Source organism: Carlito syrichta, unplaced genomic scaffold (genome assembly GCF_000164805.1).
Source record: "Carlito syrichta isolate Samal-C Ts95f unplaced genomic scaffold, Tarsius_syrichta-2.0.1 Scaffold302228, whole genome shotgun sequence".
NCBI classification, from domain to species: Eukaryota; Metazoa; Chordata; class Mammalia; order Primates; family Tarsiidae; genus Carlito; species Carlito syrichta.
This window is the reverse complement of record NW_007246324.1, coordinates 21,903-39,167: the sequence shown is the minus strand read 5'-3', so window position 1 is coordinate 39,167 and position 17,265 is coordinate 21,903. Positions and strand designations below refer to the sequence as shown.

The following is a 17,265-nucleotide window of genomic DNA, read 5'->3' as shown; positions in this document are numbered from 1 at the left end:
GAAGTTTGGGCCCCCAAGTGGTTTTCCCCCCCCCCCCCCGGGGTTTAGGACCAGATACCCTTTGTGTTTTACATCCTCCCACCCACCCCCAGTCCCTTCTTTGTGCCATTGTGATTAATGTTCAGGTCCCACTTATGAGTGAGAACACGTGGTACTCAGTCCTTTGTTTCTGTGATAGATTGCTTAGAATGATTGTCTCCAATTCCATCCAATTTGCTGAGAAGTCTATGATTTTTGTCTTTCTTTATGACTGCAGAATATTCCATTGTGTACATGTATCACACTTTTTTTTATCCTGTCCACTTTCAATGGTCAGTAGGGTTGGTTCCATGTTTTTGCTATTGTAAATAGTGCAAACCACAGATTTTTCAAACCTTTTTGTGAATCAGTTCAGTTTCACCGGCTTGCTATTTCTGAGATTTTTTTCAAAGTTTTTAATCTATTGCTGTTACCCTTTCTTGATTTTTATTGTTTTCTTCATATGTATTTTTTTTTTTGGTCTGTGTGTCTGAGTTTAGCTACATGAATGTGTTTAATCCACCATCTTTACATGGAAGCCAGTTTTAAATTTTTATTGATTTGAATTATTTTCATTGATTACTTGAGAATACTGAAAAATAGCATATCTCCACTTCATATGATGAAAATCTGTGTAATAGTCCAAAAAAAATTGAGCTTTTCCTCTTGGTGTTACTTGATATTCTTAAATTAACTTCTCTATAACTAAGTAATCTAATTTGATCTGGCCCAAAACCTTTAGAAAATTAGAATAAATCTAAAGAAAATCTAACCCCCAAAAAGGAAAATAAATTACTATTTCATAATGTGAGATCGCTTGGGGACTTTTCGTGGACTGATGAAACATGTTTTAGATTATTTTAAATATGGGTAACAGAGAGAGCACTGACTTTGGAATCAGGAGACTGGGTTAGAATCTTGAGAGCTTAGAACAGAGAGAAGAGAAGTTGGCAGCAACCTGCTGAATCATCTTAATATTGCAGAACTTTCTCTCTAACTCATGAGATTCCTATGGGAAAAAAATATGCAAAAGGCTTTATATTACAGTTTTCAACACACAGTAAAGGTTTATTCTTAGCATATTTGCCTCTATATGAAAAAAACGTGGAGTGAAGCCTCATGTTAGTTTTAGAAAAAATGGGTGAGGTCAGTGTAATATACTTTCCACGAGAGATCTGTCCTTAGTCAGCAGGCTGATGTAATAACTGAGGATGAACACCCCTCTTCAACTTATATCCCAAAATAAAAAGTCGGCCTCTAACCAACATATTCGATAAACTCTGTGCTGCAGTGTCATGAAGGCACAGTGAACAGAGCTAGTGAAAGGGGGAATGCAAGTTCAACGTAAACAGTGTGATCTTTCTCTTACTTTCAGTGTACTTGAATGAAGCAGGGTTCAACTTTGTGAGAAAGTGCATCCAAGCTGTGGAAACAAGAGGTCAGTGTACCCTGATAGCTGTAGTGTTTCTGTCTCGTGTCATTCTTTGGTAGAAACCTCTCAGGGTAGAAAACGGAGGTGTGTTTAGTCATTAGCATGAGATCAGTTTTAAGAGAGATATAAATGTATAAAGTATGTCAGTGTACAAATAGCTATACCTTGAACTTCACTTTACTAAAAACCATGCTACAGACATACTTCTTAATATTTTTTTCTAATATAGCCTCCCTTCTTACTGATAAACTGATTATTATTTATTATTGTAAGCACCTCTGTTTTATTTCTTTCAAGCATTGAAGAAGTGAGTAAAATTCCTAAGGAATTTGCCGTCATTCTCCTTCCTCCCTATATTCTTAGTGATTTCAGTCACTGCCACAATTTTGGCCCCTTTCCCACTCTGCTAATGACCTTTCTCTGGAAGTTCACTCCCGTTAGAAGTGAGACTGTCACTTCCCGGAAAATTTTTCAAAAGCAAAACTCAAACTGAGCTTTGATGTTCTATGAACTTATATTTAGATTTTAGTGCTGCCACATAGAAGTTTTGAGAAGTCAAATAGGCTTCTCAAATTCTCAGTCTTCTTCCTCACCTTTAAAATGAAGACGTGAATGCCCTAGAACTGTTGACCATGCAGAAGGACTCCATGACTCTGAAGAAACAGAAGACCCAGAATGTTAATCATCCCTTCCCATCTTTGATGCTTTTTTATATTCGAATAATGGTGACTAGACAGCTCTATACTTTGCCGCTTTGAAGATCTTCAGAGACTTTCCAATTGCTGTTCAGTGTCTGCTCTGAGAAATATATGTCTGATGAGCATTTCCAGGGTAGGTTTGCTAATGTTAGACTGCAAAATTGGATAAGTAGCTTTCAAATTCAGTGTAGGCATATGTCTGAGTTTTTAACATTCTGTACTTGTGAGCCTGTGTCTCAAGCCATTTTCTTGTGATTTTTCCTTCCCATTAGGCATCACCATTCTGGGCCTCTACCGCATAGGAGGCGTGAACTCCAAAGTTCAAAAATTCATGAACACCATATTTTGTAAGTGTTAGCTAAAGCAAGTTACTTCAGTAATTTTTGTATTTTTGTGAGTCATTTACGTCATAGATTTATTTGAAATATAGTCTAGATACAGACTTATCTTTGAGTATTTTCAGATAATATTTAAAGTTCATATTTGTATTTCACCTTTAATGTTCAGTTATAATAGATAAACAATCTGAGGAGGTCTTTTTATAATACTGGATTTTTGTCTCGTGTCCTTTGGTAAGCTAGAGATATGATCAGATGTCTGGTTCCCAGTTGTGTCTCAGGTTCCTCATTTATGAAAATAGGGATAATAATAGTGCCTGGCTCTTAAGACTTGTGAGGATTAAATATGTTCATCTCTGTAAAGCACTGAAAAGCATTCTGGGTACATGGTAAGTGCTCTGTCATGTTAGCAATTAGCAGTCATTTGATTTGGGAGACTGTTATTTCACAAAATTTGTGGAGGTTTGGTGTCAGGGTGAACTTTTTACCAAATCACACAAACAATAATCCTAATGTTAGCTCTGTTGGAATCTTAAGAAATTAAGACCTCTCTTTCTTGACCTACTTATGTTTGTATCCACATTCATAATGGCTGAAGTATTATTTTAAACTGCACAATTGAAACATCTTGTTTTTATTCTTTCCAGCTCCAAAATCTCCTCCTGATATTGACATTGATATTGAACTATGGGACAATAAGACAATTACAAGTGGGCTGAAAAACTACCTCAGGTGAGGAAGGTTTAACTCCTGGTACTTTAGATGTGATCTCTTAGGTAATAGCCATCTTGGGTAGTAACCATCTTGGGTAGTAACCATGTGATTTCATGGAGTCTGTGTCCCCAAGCCTCACTCCTTAACTTAATTTCCTTAGTGTTCTGAAACTCATACTTGGTTTTTTCAATAATAAAAGGCTGTAACATTTTATGAATATAGAATTAGTATTGCTTTGTTTCATATAAAACTTTCGTGTGGGATTTTAATGTATATATTTTTTAAATATCAAGCTGAAAAGTAAAGTTGTTTTGTTTTTGTTTTCTTAACAATCGTTCCCATATCTGAAAAAGAGTTTGTTCCTGGGGTCAGTAGTTCTCACTGCTGAAAAATGACTTTTCCCAGTCTTCCCTTTTAATATGATCGTGACTAGAAGTACCAGGGGCACTGACATCTTTGAGGTCTGCATTTTAGGGCTACCTAGAGCCCTGCTACTATCATACTGCTGAATCATCCAAGTCGTCCATTTACTTACTTGCTTAATTATTTGTTATCTTATTTTATTTTTACTTGACAAATAATAGTCACCCAATTCTTTTTTTTTTGAGTTGGAGTCTCACTCTGTCGCCCAGACGGGAGTGCAGTGGCCGCTCCCGGCCACCGCAGCCTCGACCTGCTGGGCTCTGGCGATCCTTCCGCCTCAGCCTTCTGAGTAGCTGGAACTACAGGCGCGCGCTACCATGCCCAGCTAATTTTTTGATTTATTGTAGAGATGAGGTCTCGCCAGGTTGTCCAGGGGGTCTCGAACCCACGGGCTCAGGCAGTCCACTCATCTCAGCCTCCCAAGGCACGGGACTACAGGCTGAGTCACCGAGCCCGGCTAGTCACCCAATTCTTAAACACTGAAAATTTGGGGGGAGAAAAATCTACCACCATCCCACAATGTCTGTTTCTTCTGTTGTAGATGTCTTGCAGAACCACTGATGACGTACAAGTTGCACAAAGATTTTATTGTTGCTGTTAGTAAGTAGACTTGCATCAGATGCTTTCCAATTGATGTAGTTTTATGCTGTAGTACTGAGACCTGTAAGCTTAAATCAGCTAGCAAAGATTTTTTTCACATATTGCCGAAAGCATTGTTCGTCTGATCCCTAGTATTAATAACTTGCAATATAGTTTTCAAGCCAGTAAGAAATTGCAGAATGAGCCAAAATACTTTGTTACTTAATAAGACCTCATTGGGGTGACTGTCTGGTGTGATTAGAAAGAACCGTGAGGAATTATTCCAATTTTATTGTACTTGAATGGCAAATATTAGTTTCTTATGAGAGCAACTTTGTGTTTAAATAAACAAGACTCCAAATATGTGCAGACACTGAATCTCTGCATAAGCTTACGTGCTATATTCCTCAATCTGGAGAGAGGGGTCAAATATTTTTGGCAAGCAATGGGCAGTTTCATCAATCCCGTCCCCTCATATTTATGGTGATCACATATTTACGTCATCTGTTTGGATCTGTGACTGCTGTAACATGCTATGAATAGATAGGTTTAATTAAAATACTGGAGGGGAGGGTCGGGAATGGGGAGAAATACATAACCTGAGAAGTTAGTAATACATATTTTTAAGTCGTTGAGGATAAAGTCTCAGATCGCCATCTGAACCCATCACAACAGCATGTGACAATTAGGAGTTGGCATTTCATTGTTAAGATGTATGAGGTGTGACTGTAACAAGAAATCAGTTACATTGGTTAATTTGCACACATTGTAATGTCACAGGAAATGTCAGCGGATAAAAGTGTCAGATAAAGTTGAGTGACCTTGGTTTTCAATGCAGTGTTTATAATCTTATGACCTTGTAAAAATCTTCCGACTTAGCTTTCTCCAAAAGCTCTCCACTCTACATTCTCTTCATCGAAATCTATCTTTATAAGATGGACAGGAAGGAAGAGAACAATATATAATCTGACATATCATTCTGTGAACTAGGAAATCAGGAGCCAGAGCGGGCAAGTGACTTGTCCAAGGATGCCAGGAAATGCATGGCAAAACCAGGACTGCAAGCCGGTTTTTTGTTTTGCTTTGTCGTTTTACTCTTTGTCTAGAACCTTTTCTTACAGAGATTTTGGTTTATGACGAATGATATTTGTGCTACTTGGCTAAAATGACTCCATGAGCTGGTTATTTTAGTATAAGCTCTTGGTGACAAACTTTTTCTCCACTCGCTTCTGTGATAAATTATGATGATATTAAAATATGTTTTTACATATAAGAAGTCATCTTTGCTAGGCCAAGGGTGACTATTTGCTAGATGCTAAGTTTATAAACTAGGTTATTTTATTTCAAGCAGCAGAAGTCGCGTTCAGTGTAAGGGGAAGTTATTCACAGGCTGCTACCGGAACTGCTAAGTTCAGGATTGCCTTGTCTCTACTCAACTTCTTCTGGGGGTTTCTGTGTCATTCTCATCTCCCCTCCCAGATTTTCTCGGGGTGCATGTGGTGACTTCGACCCTGATTTTGCATGATCTGCCTTTTCACATGTCCAGCAGAAAGATCGGAGTTTGAGAGTCTCTATTTCACCTCTTAGGAGAGACCTCATGTCTAGCCTGAGTCAGGCTCTCTCCTCATCCCATGTCCGGATAGCTGTGCCCACACGAGATGGTGGTCCCATAAATAAAGTCTGTGTGTCAGGGCACTTTCTGGAGAAAAGGTCAAAAAGGTTTGGCAGGTTGAGCAATCACCCCAGAATTTGTTTACTACAGTAAGAGAATGTTTAGTAGATTTGTCATTCTAACATGTTAGGCATTTTTCTAAGCAGAAATGTCAACATCTTAGCTTTAACCTGGCAGACTAGGCTTGGCTTTTACAATTTCTTACATTTCAGATTTACCTTTGTCAGGATGGGCTTGAAATATATTGGATTTATGTTTAATCATTCTGACACCTCAGAAAAGTCATTCTGTGTTGTTTTTATGTGTAAAATAAGGAGAGGAATGAAGGGCTTCCTCTGGCTGCATTAGGCTGGATCTCTAAAACGTTTCCATGGGATAGCGTGATAATGCCAGGCACAAGGGGCAGTCTGTATCAATTGCTACTGTCATTCATGTTTCTAAAGGTTTGACTTTTTACCCTTGGGTAGCTAAACCCAAACAGGGGCACAGTTATATGGAAATAAATAGGTCAGCGACTAAAAGCGCACATGTAGAATCGGTAGACCTGGGTTTCTCTACCTTCTGACTTCATGGCCATGGGCAAGTTACTCAACTTCTCCAAACCTTGAAGAATGATAATGGCAGTATTACATGAAGCAGAGCTTATAAGGCAAGGGGGTGGGCATGGTCCTAACGTTTAGATCACTAATGTTTACATACGTTGTTGAATGCAATCAAAACTTGAGCATTTGCAACCTTGTTTTATGTAACAGAATCCGATGACCAAAACTACAGGGTGGAGGCTGTCCATGCGTTGGTGCACAAATTGCCAGAGAAAAACAGAGAGATGCTGGACATCTTGATAAAGCATCTGGTCAAGTAATTCTCAAACTTCTATTGTTCATTTAACTAGTGGTTCACCTGTTAAGTTTATTCATGTCTTCCTAAAGTGTGTGATGGGGCTATGACATTGCAATGATAATCAGAGTCCATTGAATGTGCTTGAGAAATACCATGGCAGTTTATTTTTAAAGCATATCTAGCCAGGAGCAGTGGCTCACGCCTGTAATCCCAGCACTTTGGGAGGTGGAGGCAAAGAGGATTGCCTAGTCCAGGGGTTCGAGACCGGCCTGGGCAACTTGGTGAGACCTCATCTCTACAATAAGTCAAAAAGTCAACTGGGCATGGTGGCACGTGCCTGTAGTTCCAGCTACCTGGAAGACTGTGGCGGAAGGATTGCCTGAGCCCAGCAGGTCGAGGTTGAGGTGGCTGTGATCATGCCACTGTTCTCCAGCTTGGGTGACAGAGTGAGACTCTGACTCATTAAAAAAAAAAAGTATATGTCTGTGTATACCAGTATGTGTTTCCAGTTTTCAACTAATTATATCCTTTGCAACTGTTAAATTAATGATGAAACACTTAGATGTATCAACTTAAAAATGTGTGAAAGAGCATATTGTTTTTATAGTTTATAGCATATAACAGAATCTATCCAATTCTTTTAGATGTTGCAAGCAGTGAGTTTGAAGACCAGTGGCTCTTTACTACTGACGTCAACAGGGTTCCCCTAGGTCACACTAATACTCTACCGTTAGATTACTCTCATGGCTTTCTCTTAGTCTCCAGAGAATTCTCTGACTTTGTTTCTAGTTTATCCAGATACTTAAAAATGTCTCCTTGTCTCTCGAGGGATAAGTAGGTAGGTAGGTAAGTAGATAGATATCGTAATATTAGAGTTCTCCACAGATATGGAAGCAATAGGGGGTGTGAATGTGTGTGTGCGTGTGCTATATTTTTAGAGAAGGATCGATTGATGTCTTGATTGATTGACACTGATTTATTTTAAGGAATTGGTTCACATGGTCATAGGGCTAGTAAGTCTGAAATCTGCAGGGCAGCAAGCAGGCTAGAGATCCAAGGCAGAGTTGATGCCATGGCTCAAATTCAGAGGCAGAATTCTTTCTTCTTCGGGAAATTCAATTTTTTTTCCCTCTTAAGCTCTTCAATTGATTGGATGAGGCCAGTTCACATTAAGGAGGTTAATTTGCTCCACTTAAAATCTACTCATCTAAATGTTAATGTCCTCTAAAAAATACCTTCACAGACACATCTGGAATAATCCTTGACCAAATATCTGAGTCCCGTGGCCTAGCAAAGTTGACAGGTAAAAGTAATTCTAGATAGCATATCTATCTATATCAGATTGGAAGACACACACAGAGACAAACACACATATATGATCCAGAAGTGAGTTTGCCATGCTTCAGGAAACAAATGTCTAAATTCAGTTTTAAGCTTAAGAATGGCCGACATCATTATTTACTATTTCCTGGGGACATTTTCCATTTTAATGAGTACCACGATGCACAATAAAATTATTAACCCTTCATGATTTGCTGCAAGTCGTAACCCAATGTATGTTTGCTTGGGCCTTGGAAATACAGGTTGAGCGCCGCTTCCCATATCTGAAAGTTTGGAACCCAAAATGCTCCAGAATCCAAAACTCTTTGAATACTGACATGATTCTCAAACGAAATGTTCATCAGAGCATTTTAGATTTGGGGTTTTTGAGTGTGGAATGCTCAACTGGCAAATTTAGTGCAAATATTTTAAAATCTGAAATCCAAAACACTTATGGTCCCAAGAATTTTAGATAAGGGATACTCATCCCGTAGTACTGCACAAACATAGTAATGGGTCTCATCTTAATTTGTAGGCTTTGCGATACTATGACTCTTACACACACACACACACAGACTCACACCGTCAGCACCACCACATAAGAAGGAAACCCACTAGGAGTAACGTCATTTAAAGCTGATATTAACTGTTGACTCATCTGCATTTCTTGTAGCTAACGAACAAAGAACTGGCTACCTTTGGCCAGGATTCGTTTTGAATTGTGTTAGCTCTTCCTGAGATTCAATTACACCATTTATTAGGCATCCTCTGGCCGGTCTTCAAATTTTTTTTTTTTTTTTTTTTTTAGCAAAGCCTTTTAAAATGTGCTTATAAAAGCCACCTAGGTATTACATAAAATTTTTTTGCTTAACTATCCAGAATGTTAGTTTAACACAAGCTCTCAACGTGACTGTGTATGTGGCTTTGGCACAGGAAATAGCATGGGAGAGTATCTGACCATGAGATAATGCTTACAATACTTTGCTCACCCTTCACTGCCATTGCTGGCTTCTTTCTTGGACCTTCAAAGGGCAGGTCCCACTGACTGTTACTATCACACATGACACAGCTGCTGTGGAATGTGGGCCCAGGTCACCACTGACTTGCGAAAACTACAAACAACGAATAACAGTCTTGATCCCTGACAACTTTTATAGCTGAAAAAAATGAAAATTTAAGACCAGTGACTGAGACTAGGATTCCAAGGACTGAAAGACTGATTCCAAATATTCATTAATTAGTTCTGTGCAATAGTATAAATTGTTGCTTTCTTTCTGAGCATCCTTTTGTTTGTCTTGAAAACAGAGGCTGCCTGTGGCATCTTCTTTAATTCTAAATTATCTTTAAATATTTAAAAGTGCTATTATATAAATTTTTTAGTGTTATATTTTGGGCAAACTTATCTTCATTAGGAAATATAACATTTAAGAAAATTATTATGAAATTCCTTTGCATGCAAAGCAAAAAGTAATAGCAGATTTCTCCTAAATGAATTTTTTTTTTTTTTTTTGAGAAATCAGGATCTATTGAGAGGACAGAAAAGCTCCCACAGTGGGAGGGGACCCGAGGGGGCTTCCCTAAATGAAAATCTTAATGTTAAACATGGATTTTTGCTAGTAGTATTAAACTACCACTCTAGTTAAGATTGTTTTTTAATTCCATATTATTCAAATGATCAATAATCCTTAACTCAATGCAATTGTGAAATTAAACAAAAGTCTTGGTTCTCTGTTTGGAAAGCCCTCCCAGCAGCACATAACTTTACGTCATGTATTTGGGCATGCAGTTATTAGGTGCATATATATTTATAAATTGTTATGTATTCCTATTGGAGTGGCCCTTTTATTATGTTTAATCTTTGTCACCAATAACATTTCTTATTTTAAAATTCAGGTTTTGGATATTAGCACAGCATAGCCACTCTGGCTTTCATTTGGCTGCTGTTTGCATGATATATCTTTCATCCATTTACTTTCAACGTATTTGGATGTTTGAATCTAAAGTGTTTCTTGGTTGTATTTTTATGTAATAATTTTCATCTGTTATAATTGTTTCTCAGGTATTAGGTCTATGACGAGTCTCAATGTAATTCCAACCAGTCTGCTCTTAAGTGACTGTTATAATAAAAAAGTAGGGTATCACTGAAAATACCAAACAGCAGCTAATAGTCAATCTTTCTAGGGTAGTTGTACTTGATTTAAGAAGTCAAGGTTTTTTGATCATTAGGTTATGTTTTGTTTGTAATTATGCTTTACTTGGGCTAATGTTAACTTTTTGCATCTTTTTAGGCTGTACCCAGAATGCCAATTAGGAGTGGTTAAGAGTAGGAAACACTTAGATGCCTATAGTGGCATCTTTTAAGCGCCTCAAATTGGATAGAGGATAGCATTTCAAAATTTCTAAACATTTAACTTAAGATACTTTGTCACTCTTTATCTGCAGAGTGTCACTACACAGCCAACAGAATCTCATGACTGTCTCAAATCTTGGTGTCATCTTTGGCCCAACTCTCATGAGAGCACAGGAGGAAACTGTGGCCGCCATGATGAATATTAAATTTCAGAATATCGTGGTAGAAATTCTCATAGAGCATTATGAAAAGGTAGGCTGAATTTTCATGTGGAAGTGCCAAGTTTTGTATCTTGCTTTTAAAAAGGAGTTTTGCAGCTGTGTTATCTGTGAGCTTTGCATTGTGATCCCAGGTTCCTTTATTCCTGTAAAGTGCCGATCTTGTAAGTTTTGTATAAATTGCTTCTTCCTGGAGACTTGGGTTTTCTTTTTTTGTTGTTCCGTTTGTAAGTGCTTCTCAGAATCCTTCAGGTAGCTGGTGTTCTATGTTATTTACTTCTCAGGGTTTTCTTCTTTGGCAATGTGTGGTCAATTTATGACCCATCTGCAGAGAACCCTTCAAAATCCCTTTGTGGTCTGTTTTCACCTTCTCTTTTTCTCCCTCCGGAATCAAATTCCTAATTATGCAGTAGAGGTAATAGTCTAACCCAACAAAAGGAAAAAATTAGGAAACAGAGTCTTGAAGTTCTCTCTGTATTCAATCCCTAAGGATTGGTTTCCTTGAAAATGTGAGATCTTGGAATAAATATGGAAATGGAAAATCGTGAAAACCAAATGAGTTGGATTATGAAGCACCTTGAGACACTGTAATGATCTGGTCCTTGTGAAAGGATGACGGTGCCCCTCTCCTCCCCGGGTCCCTTCCTGGTACCCACAGAAGCGTGTCCTCGGTGCCCATCTAAGGGCACAACCTCTCTCCTAACCCAAATCACATGGCTGCATCCTCTAGCTGTGCTCATGCTGCTGCCTGCAGGCTGTCACCTCCCTTGAGAGCTCAGAGCCAACAGCGTGGTAGCACCTTCTTCTGAGACACGAGGAGCCTTACAGCTACAGGAATGACACAGAGTGAGCCTCTGCCCCTCAGGTTACGTTCTTCAGAGCATGAAGGTGGACAGCGATGATTTCAATAGAAAGAATCAGTGTTTCATGGCATGGACCATTCGTTCATACTTGGAAGAGTTCCTAAAATTATTGGAGAATCTTCTGGATTTTATTTTTGAGCAACACGAGAGAATGAAAAGGAAAACCCAGGAAAGAAACATTACCCAGCGTACTTGGAAAAGTCATCATTGTTCTAAGATACGCATTTTTTGTATTAAACATCTCTTGCCCTGCAGCTGATTAAGTAGCATGTGGTTCTAAGATTGCATAATCGCTCTTAGAGCTTATTTTCTGATGAAAATGGCCATTTCACCTTTCGACTGACTTTGGTCCATCTTTTTTCAACGCAGATCTTTCACACGGCCCCCGACCCAAGCATTCCTCTTCCCCAGCCTCAGTCTCGGTCTGGGTCCCGGAGGACTCGAGCCATCTGTCTGTCCACAGGCTCCCGGAAGCCCAGAGGGAGGTACACTCCGTGCCTGGCAGAGCCCGACAGTAAGTTGCCCGGCCAGAGGGAGATGCTTTCTATCTTCTCTCATTCAGTCTTCCCTCACTTTCTTGGTAATTAGGTAGAAACAGGTGATGTTCTCACCAACGCTCTCTCCCTGACACCCCTCTTCTACCATGTATGTCTCCTCTGTCAATAGTTGTAAGGTTCCTTGGGCTAGCAAATTCATTACTGATACAAAGGAAAGCAGTCGTTTGCTCGGTGCCCTTTCCTCCACAGCTGCGATTAAGTACATCGGGTGCCACTTCGTAGCAGATTTTGTCCTGTTGTCAGTGGTAAAGAAGAAAGCAAGAGAAAGTCTGACTGAGCAGTCATTTTCTTCCCTCCTTTCACATTGTGTTCTTAAAGCAGCATCTCTTGGGTATCAGAGTGTCTGAAAGAGAAAAGAAATGAGAAGAAAACCAAGACCCCGCATTATCATGAACTTACGATTCTGGGCCAAGCCCCAAGGTGATGTGGGTGGCCGCTGGGGCCCATGGCTTGCACTGAACTGTGGCCATTCTCGCTTTAGTTCATACCCCCAGCCCTTGGTTTTTTCCCCACAGATAATATCTAATAAAATAGACTGTCGGTTTTAATCTGGTTACATTTGAGCGCTGTATGATGGTTTCTCTGATTTTTCCTATCCATTTCTTTTAGGAACATCAAAAAATAAACCCTGCAAAATAGCCAGTTTCTTACACTGCTGTTTTCTTAGCAGGCAAAGGGGAAAAATCCTTTCTTTGCAAATTGTGAGGAGTTTGTAATTTACTGCTGACTTTTAATGCTGCCTTTGAATGAAAGAGGGCTAGTACTTTGTAACTCAGCTCACCTATAGTCAGAAAGCAAGAGAAGGCAGAAATATGTCTTTCATATACCTCCTTCCACTGGTTTCTACAATACCATGAAGGAATCCTTTCTGTTACTTCTGAGTCTGTTTCAGAAACAAATTTTGTCTGAATTCAAGTCAGCCCACCAATGCTTTGATCAGTAAAGTAATCGCATAGGGGCAGTTAGTTCACAGGTACATAGACAATCTTCCTAGATAGTATTGAAAAACGCATTCACCACCGTTCAGTTGCGAATTTTGCATCCTTACTCCAGCCCTGAGGACGGTCTCCTTAGCAGTTAAACACCCCCCACCCAATTGGGGGCAGATGGCCGCCGAGCACAGGCGAACTGGAGGACAGAAGGGTCTGGGGGATGTTGCTGTCACCAGGTAACGACTGTGCTTTTCCCCCTCCTCCTCCCCAGGTGACTCCTACAGCAGCAGTCCCGACAGCACGCCCATGGGGAGCATCGAGTCGCTGTCTTCTCACTCCTCTGAGCAAAACAGCACGACCAAGTCGGCCTCCTGCCCGCCCCGGGAGAAATCCGGAGGGATCCCCTGGATCGCCACCCCATCATCTTCCAATGGACAGAAGAGCCTTGCTCTCTGGACGACGAGTCCCGAGTCAAGTTCGAGAGAAGACGCCACCAAAACCGATGCAGAATCAGATTGCCAGAGTGTCGCCTCGGTCACCAGCCCGGGGGACGCGTCCCCACCCATAGACCTGGTCAAGAAGGGGCCGTATGGACCTTCAGGACTGAAAAGAGCCTCCGCCTCCTCTCTCAGATCCATCTCTGCAGCCGAAGGTAAGCCAGGGTGGGACTTGTGCAAGATGTCATTGTCTCGGTGTCACCGGCTGGGTTATTCAGCATGATTAAGCAGGCCTGAAGTTAATGGTGAAAAGCTAACGATGCTGATCGACTTTGTGCCTGAGCTTGGATTTGAAAACCCATGCACTGTGACTTTTTCCCGAGTCTTTCCAAGTCTGGGAGGTGATGTCTTTGTAATGACTGTAGATTTGGATCTCCCTGAGTGATAGGTTGCCGTGCTCAGAGAACATCCTGTACCTTCCCATTTGGGCTCAGAGGAAAATGCTTTCTTTTGTTATGCATGTACTGTGTTATTGCTATTATTTTGTCTGATGGCGCCTTGCCTGTTTTCTTGGGCTTTTTCTTAAGGAAACAAGAGCTACAGTGGATCCGTTCAAAGCTTAACTTCCATAGGTTCCAAAGAAACACCTAAAGCCTCCCCAAACCCAGACCTGCCTCCAAAGATGGGCAGGAGGTCAAGACTGGACACTGCCTCAAGCAACGGCTATCAGCGACCCGGCTCTGTGTAAGTGAGGGTTTGTAGCTGTGGGGATACAGAGGGGTCGAGTATGTTCAGAAGAACTCTGGGGACTCCCATGGTTGAATGCTTCATCTGGAAAGTGGGCACAGTCAACTTCTGGGACTCTGTCTTCTTCTAACAGTGATGTGGATGTTAGAGGAGCCTTAGGATATAAAGCATCTCAGGGTGGCACTTTTAGAGACAGAGCTATGACTTCATTGAAGGAACTGAGGATGTAAGTCTAATAGAGTCCTTCCAGGCTTGGGAACTAGAAGCCTTCCCATAAAAGCTAAACATTCACCACTGAGCTGAAGAGACCATCCCAGGTCCCAGCTTCCCTCTCTGTTTTGATGCCACTGCCTGCCAGCTTTGGAGGATGGTTTCTCTCTTCTCCATCCTGTATCTCTGCACCTGAGTCCTCAGGGACTTAAGTGAGCTTGTGGAGAATTTGGAACATCAACGGCAAAAGGAAGAACTTCCGATCAGAACAGATGGCCAGAAGTGTAAAGGCTGAGGAGAAGGGTGTGTAGACATGAGCAGAAGGGGGGCAAAGAGCCAGAGGAAACCTGCATAAACAACAGAACAGAGGTGGGAAGTTTCTCTCCTGTCCATTTTGTCTTCCTCACAGTTGCTGAGCAATCCCTAATGCTCTCTGAGCTATTATTGGGTATCTTTGCTTAAGTTCTCTCTTTTAAAGTCCACAGTGTCCTTTTGAAATAGGTAGTGTAGGCGGGCTCAGTGGCTCGGCCTGTAATCCCGCGCCTTTGGGAGGCTGAGGTGAGTGGATTGCCTAAGCCCGCAGGTTCGAGATTTGCCTGGGCAACTTGGCCGGACCTCATCTCTACAATAAATCAAAAATTAGCTGGGCGTGGTAGCACGCGCCTGTAATTCCGGCTACTCAGAAGGCTGAGGCGGAAGGATCGCCAGAGCCCAGCAGGGTGAGGCTGCGGTAGCCGGGAGCGGCCACTGCACTCCAGTCTGGGCGACAGAGTGAGACTCCAACTCAAAAAAAAAAAGAAATAGGTAGTATAGACCCTGTTTTAGAGATGACGAGAACCCTCAGGACCTGAATTTGAAATAATAATAATAAAATAAGTGAGATGTTGGGAACTGATGCTTAGAAAGCTCACGAAACGTGTCCACGTGGACTCAGCTGGAACGTGGCAGAGCTGGGCTTCCAACCCCAGCATCCTCTCACTTCCGTTCTGTGTTCTTCTCTCCTCCTACTCCCATGTTAATGTGGTGGTAGTACTCTTGACACTCTGGCTGTTTGGGAAAAGTCTCCTAAGGCATTTCACTAAGGCTGTTTCCACAGGAACCGTGTTGTAAATTAGTTCAGCCTTTCTTTGACAAGAGCCTTTTGGTTTGCTGAGTGTGTTCAAGGCACATTCTCCCTCTTGGTTGGAAACCCAGTGACAGTGGTATAGACAAGGGTATTTATAAGTTTGTCTGCTCATCACTGTGTATCATTCTAGTCATTGAGGGAAATTAAATTTTAACCCAGTACTTCAGAGGAGATGAGAGAATATGAACTCTATTAATTGCAGAAGAAAGAGAAAAGCTTCTGTTTTGTGATTATACTGGTAGTCAATGCAGAAATTAAAATGAGTAAATACACTTTCTATATTAAGTAGGACATTATCTTTGAGATGATTAAATGGCTTGGCTCTAGGAGTTTGTCAGTAAAGAAATAAGATAGATTTTTTTTTTAAAGTCTAGTTGAGAAGACCATCCAAGGAATTTGATATTTTCTTCTAGCAAATATAAAAACTTTTCTAATTACATAGGATGCCTTAATTTCAGTTCTTCTGTCTGTACCCAATAGTCTCACCTCTTCAACTAATATATGTCCTCTCCACCACTGCCATTTGTTAAAACAAATTGAAATCCACACATTCATTTATGGGCCATCTTTTTAGTGTGCCCTTTTCAGGTTGAGAAAAGATGCGCAAACAGAAAGAATAGATGGAGTGACGGTCTAACTGGTAATTTTGTAGCTACCAGAAAGCACGATTGGTTCTTCTTTTGTCTTGTGGATGTGACTGATTCCTCCCTGTGGTTCCAGGGGAGTCGGTGACACGCTGCCGGGAGCAGAGTAGAGAGAAAATGTCCCTTCCACTGCTCCCAAAGGCTTTGAGGCAAAAGGGTTGAGGACAGCAGGCTCCCAGAGGAGGTGACTGTGGGCTGATTGCATCTGCTGCTCCGTAAGCTGGAGACTAGAGTTAAAAGTCTTCGTGGACGTTAAATCTTAAAACAGTTAAGATGCAGGTCTGATTTTGGTCATGGTTCTTCATTAACATGTTTTGTTTTGTTGAACTAATAAGCCTCCATGAATTTGACGGACTTTATGTAATGTGCATTTTAAAATTACTTTTCAGAGTGGCAGCAAAAGCCCAACTGTTTGAAAATGTTGGCTCAACAAAGTCAGTTTCTTCTGGGCGGTAAGTTCTCAAAACTCTTAAATGCCTTAAAAAATAAAATGGTGGTGACATTATTGCTTTATGTCGAGGTGACAGATTATTGGCGACCGCTCTGCCTCTCAGTTGTGTAGAGGGTTAAATTCCCATCCACCAGAAGACATGCCTTTAGCATCTCAGACAGTGATTTAGCATCTCAGTGATTTCTCATTTGCTAAAATCTTCATAGAAGAAGGCTTCTAAACAAACAGACTTCTTAAAAGAGAGGTTGCCATAGCCCTGGGTACACTTTCGATGACAGTCATTTTGAAGACAATTTTCACAAGCATATTCTTGGCTTTTAATAGTTACGTGACTTTTTAAGAAGAATTTTTAGAGAAATAGTTGAAAAAGATGGCTATTCTTAAAGATCACTGAGACGTCGTAGAGTTAATTGCCCCCAGCACCTCTGTTTTTTGAGTATAGCAGGATGTCTGTATTTTACATTTTGCTCCATTGTTACAAGGATATGAGTTGTTACATCTTGCTGTTGTTAAATGCTTGCTTCCTTTCTGCTTTCCTCTTCTTACCTTCCAAATGTATTCTTCTGATCTACAATGGACTTTGGTTTTTTAGTTGCATAATGGAATTTCTTAAAGGTGAGGCTTTTCAATATATGTGTGTATGTGTATATGTGTGTGTGTGTATATATATATATATATATATATATATATATTTTT

At 40.6% G+C, this 17,265-nt stretch overlaps 1 protein-coding gene across 1 annotated transcript in view; it reads left to right on the top strand.

The window, feature by feature from the left end:
- The window catches only part of ARHGAP42 (Rho GTPase activating protein 42), an 80,749-nt gene that overhangs the window by 50,419 nt on the left and 13,065 nt on the right, over window positions 1-17,265 (top strand). Inside the window, exons 10-19 of the mRNA XM_008056121.2 lie at window positions 1,394-1,456; window positions 2,421-2,495; window positions 3,134-3,218; window positions 4,165-4,223; window positions 6,627-6,732; window positions 10,477-10,636; window positions 11,835-11,979; window positions 13,226-13,606; window positions 13,979-14,135; window positions 16,508-16,570. Of these exons, the coding sequence (XP_008054312.2) occupies window positions 1,394-1,456; window positions 2,421-2,495; window positions 3,134-3,218; window positions 4,165-4,223; window positions 6,627-6,732; window positions 10,477-10,636; window positions 11,835-11,979; window positions 13,226-13,606; window positions 13,979-14,135; window positions 16,508-16,570 (1,294 nt within the window). The remainder of the gene's footprint in view (window positions 1-1,393; window positions 1,457-2,420; window positions 2,496-3,133; window positions 3,219-4,164; window positions 4,224-6,626; window positions 6,733-10,476; window positions 10,637-11,834; window positions 11,980-13,225; window positions 13,607-13,978; window positions 14,136-16,507; window positions 16,571-17,265) is intronic.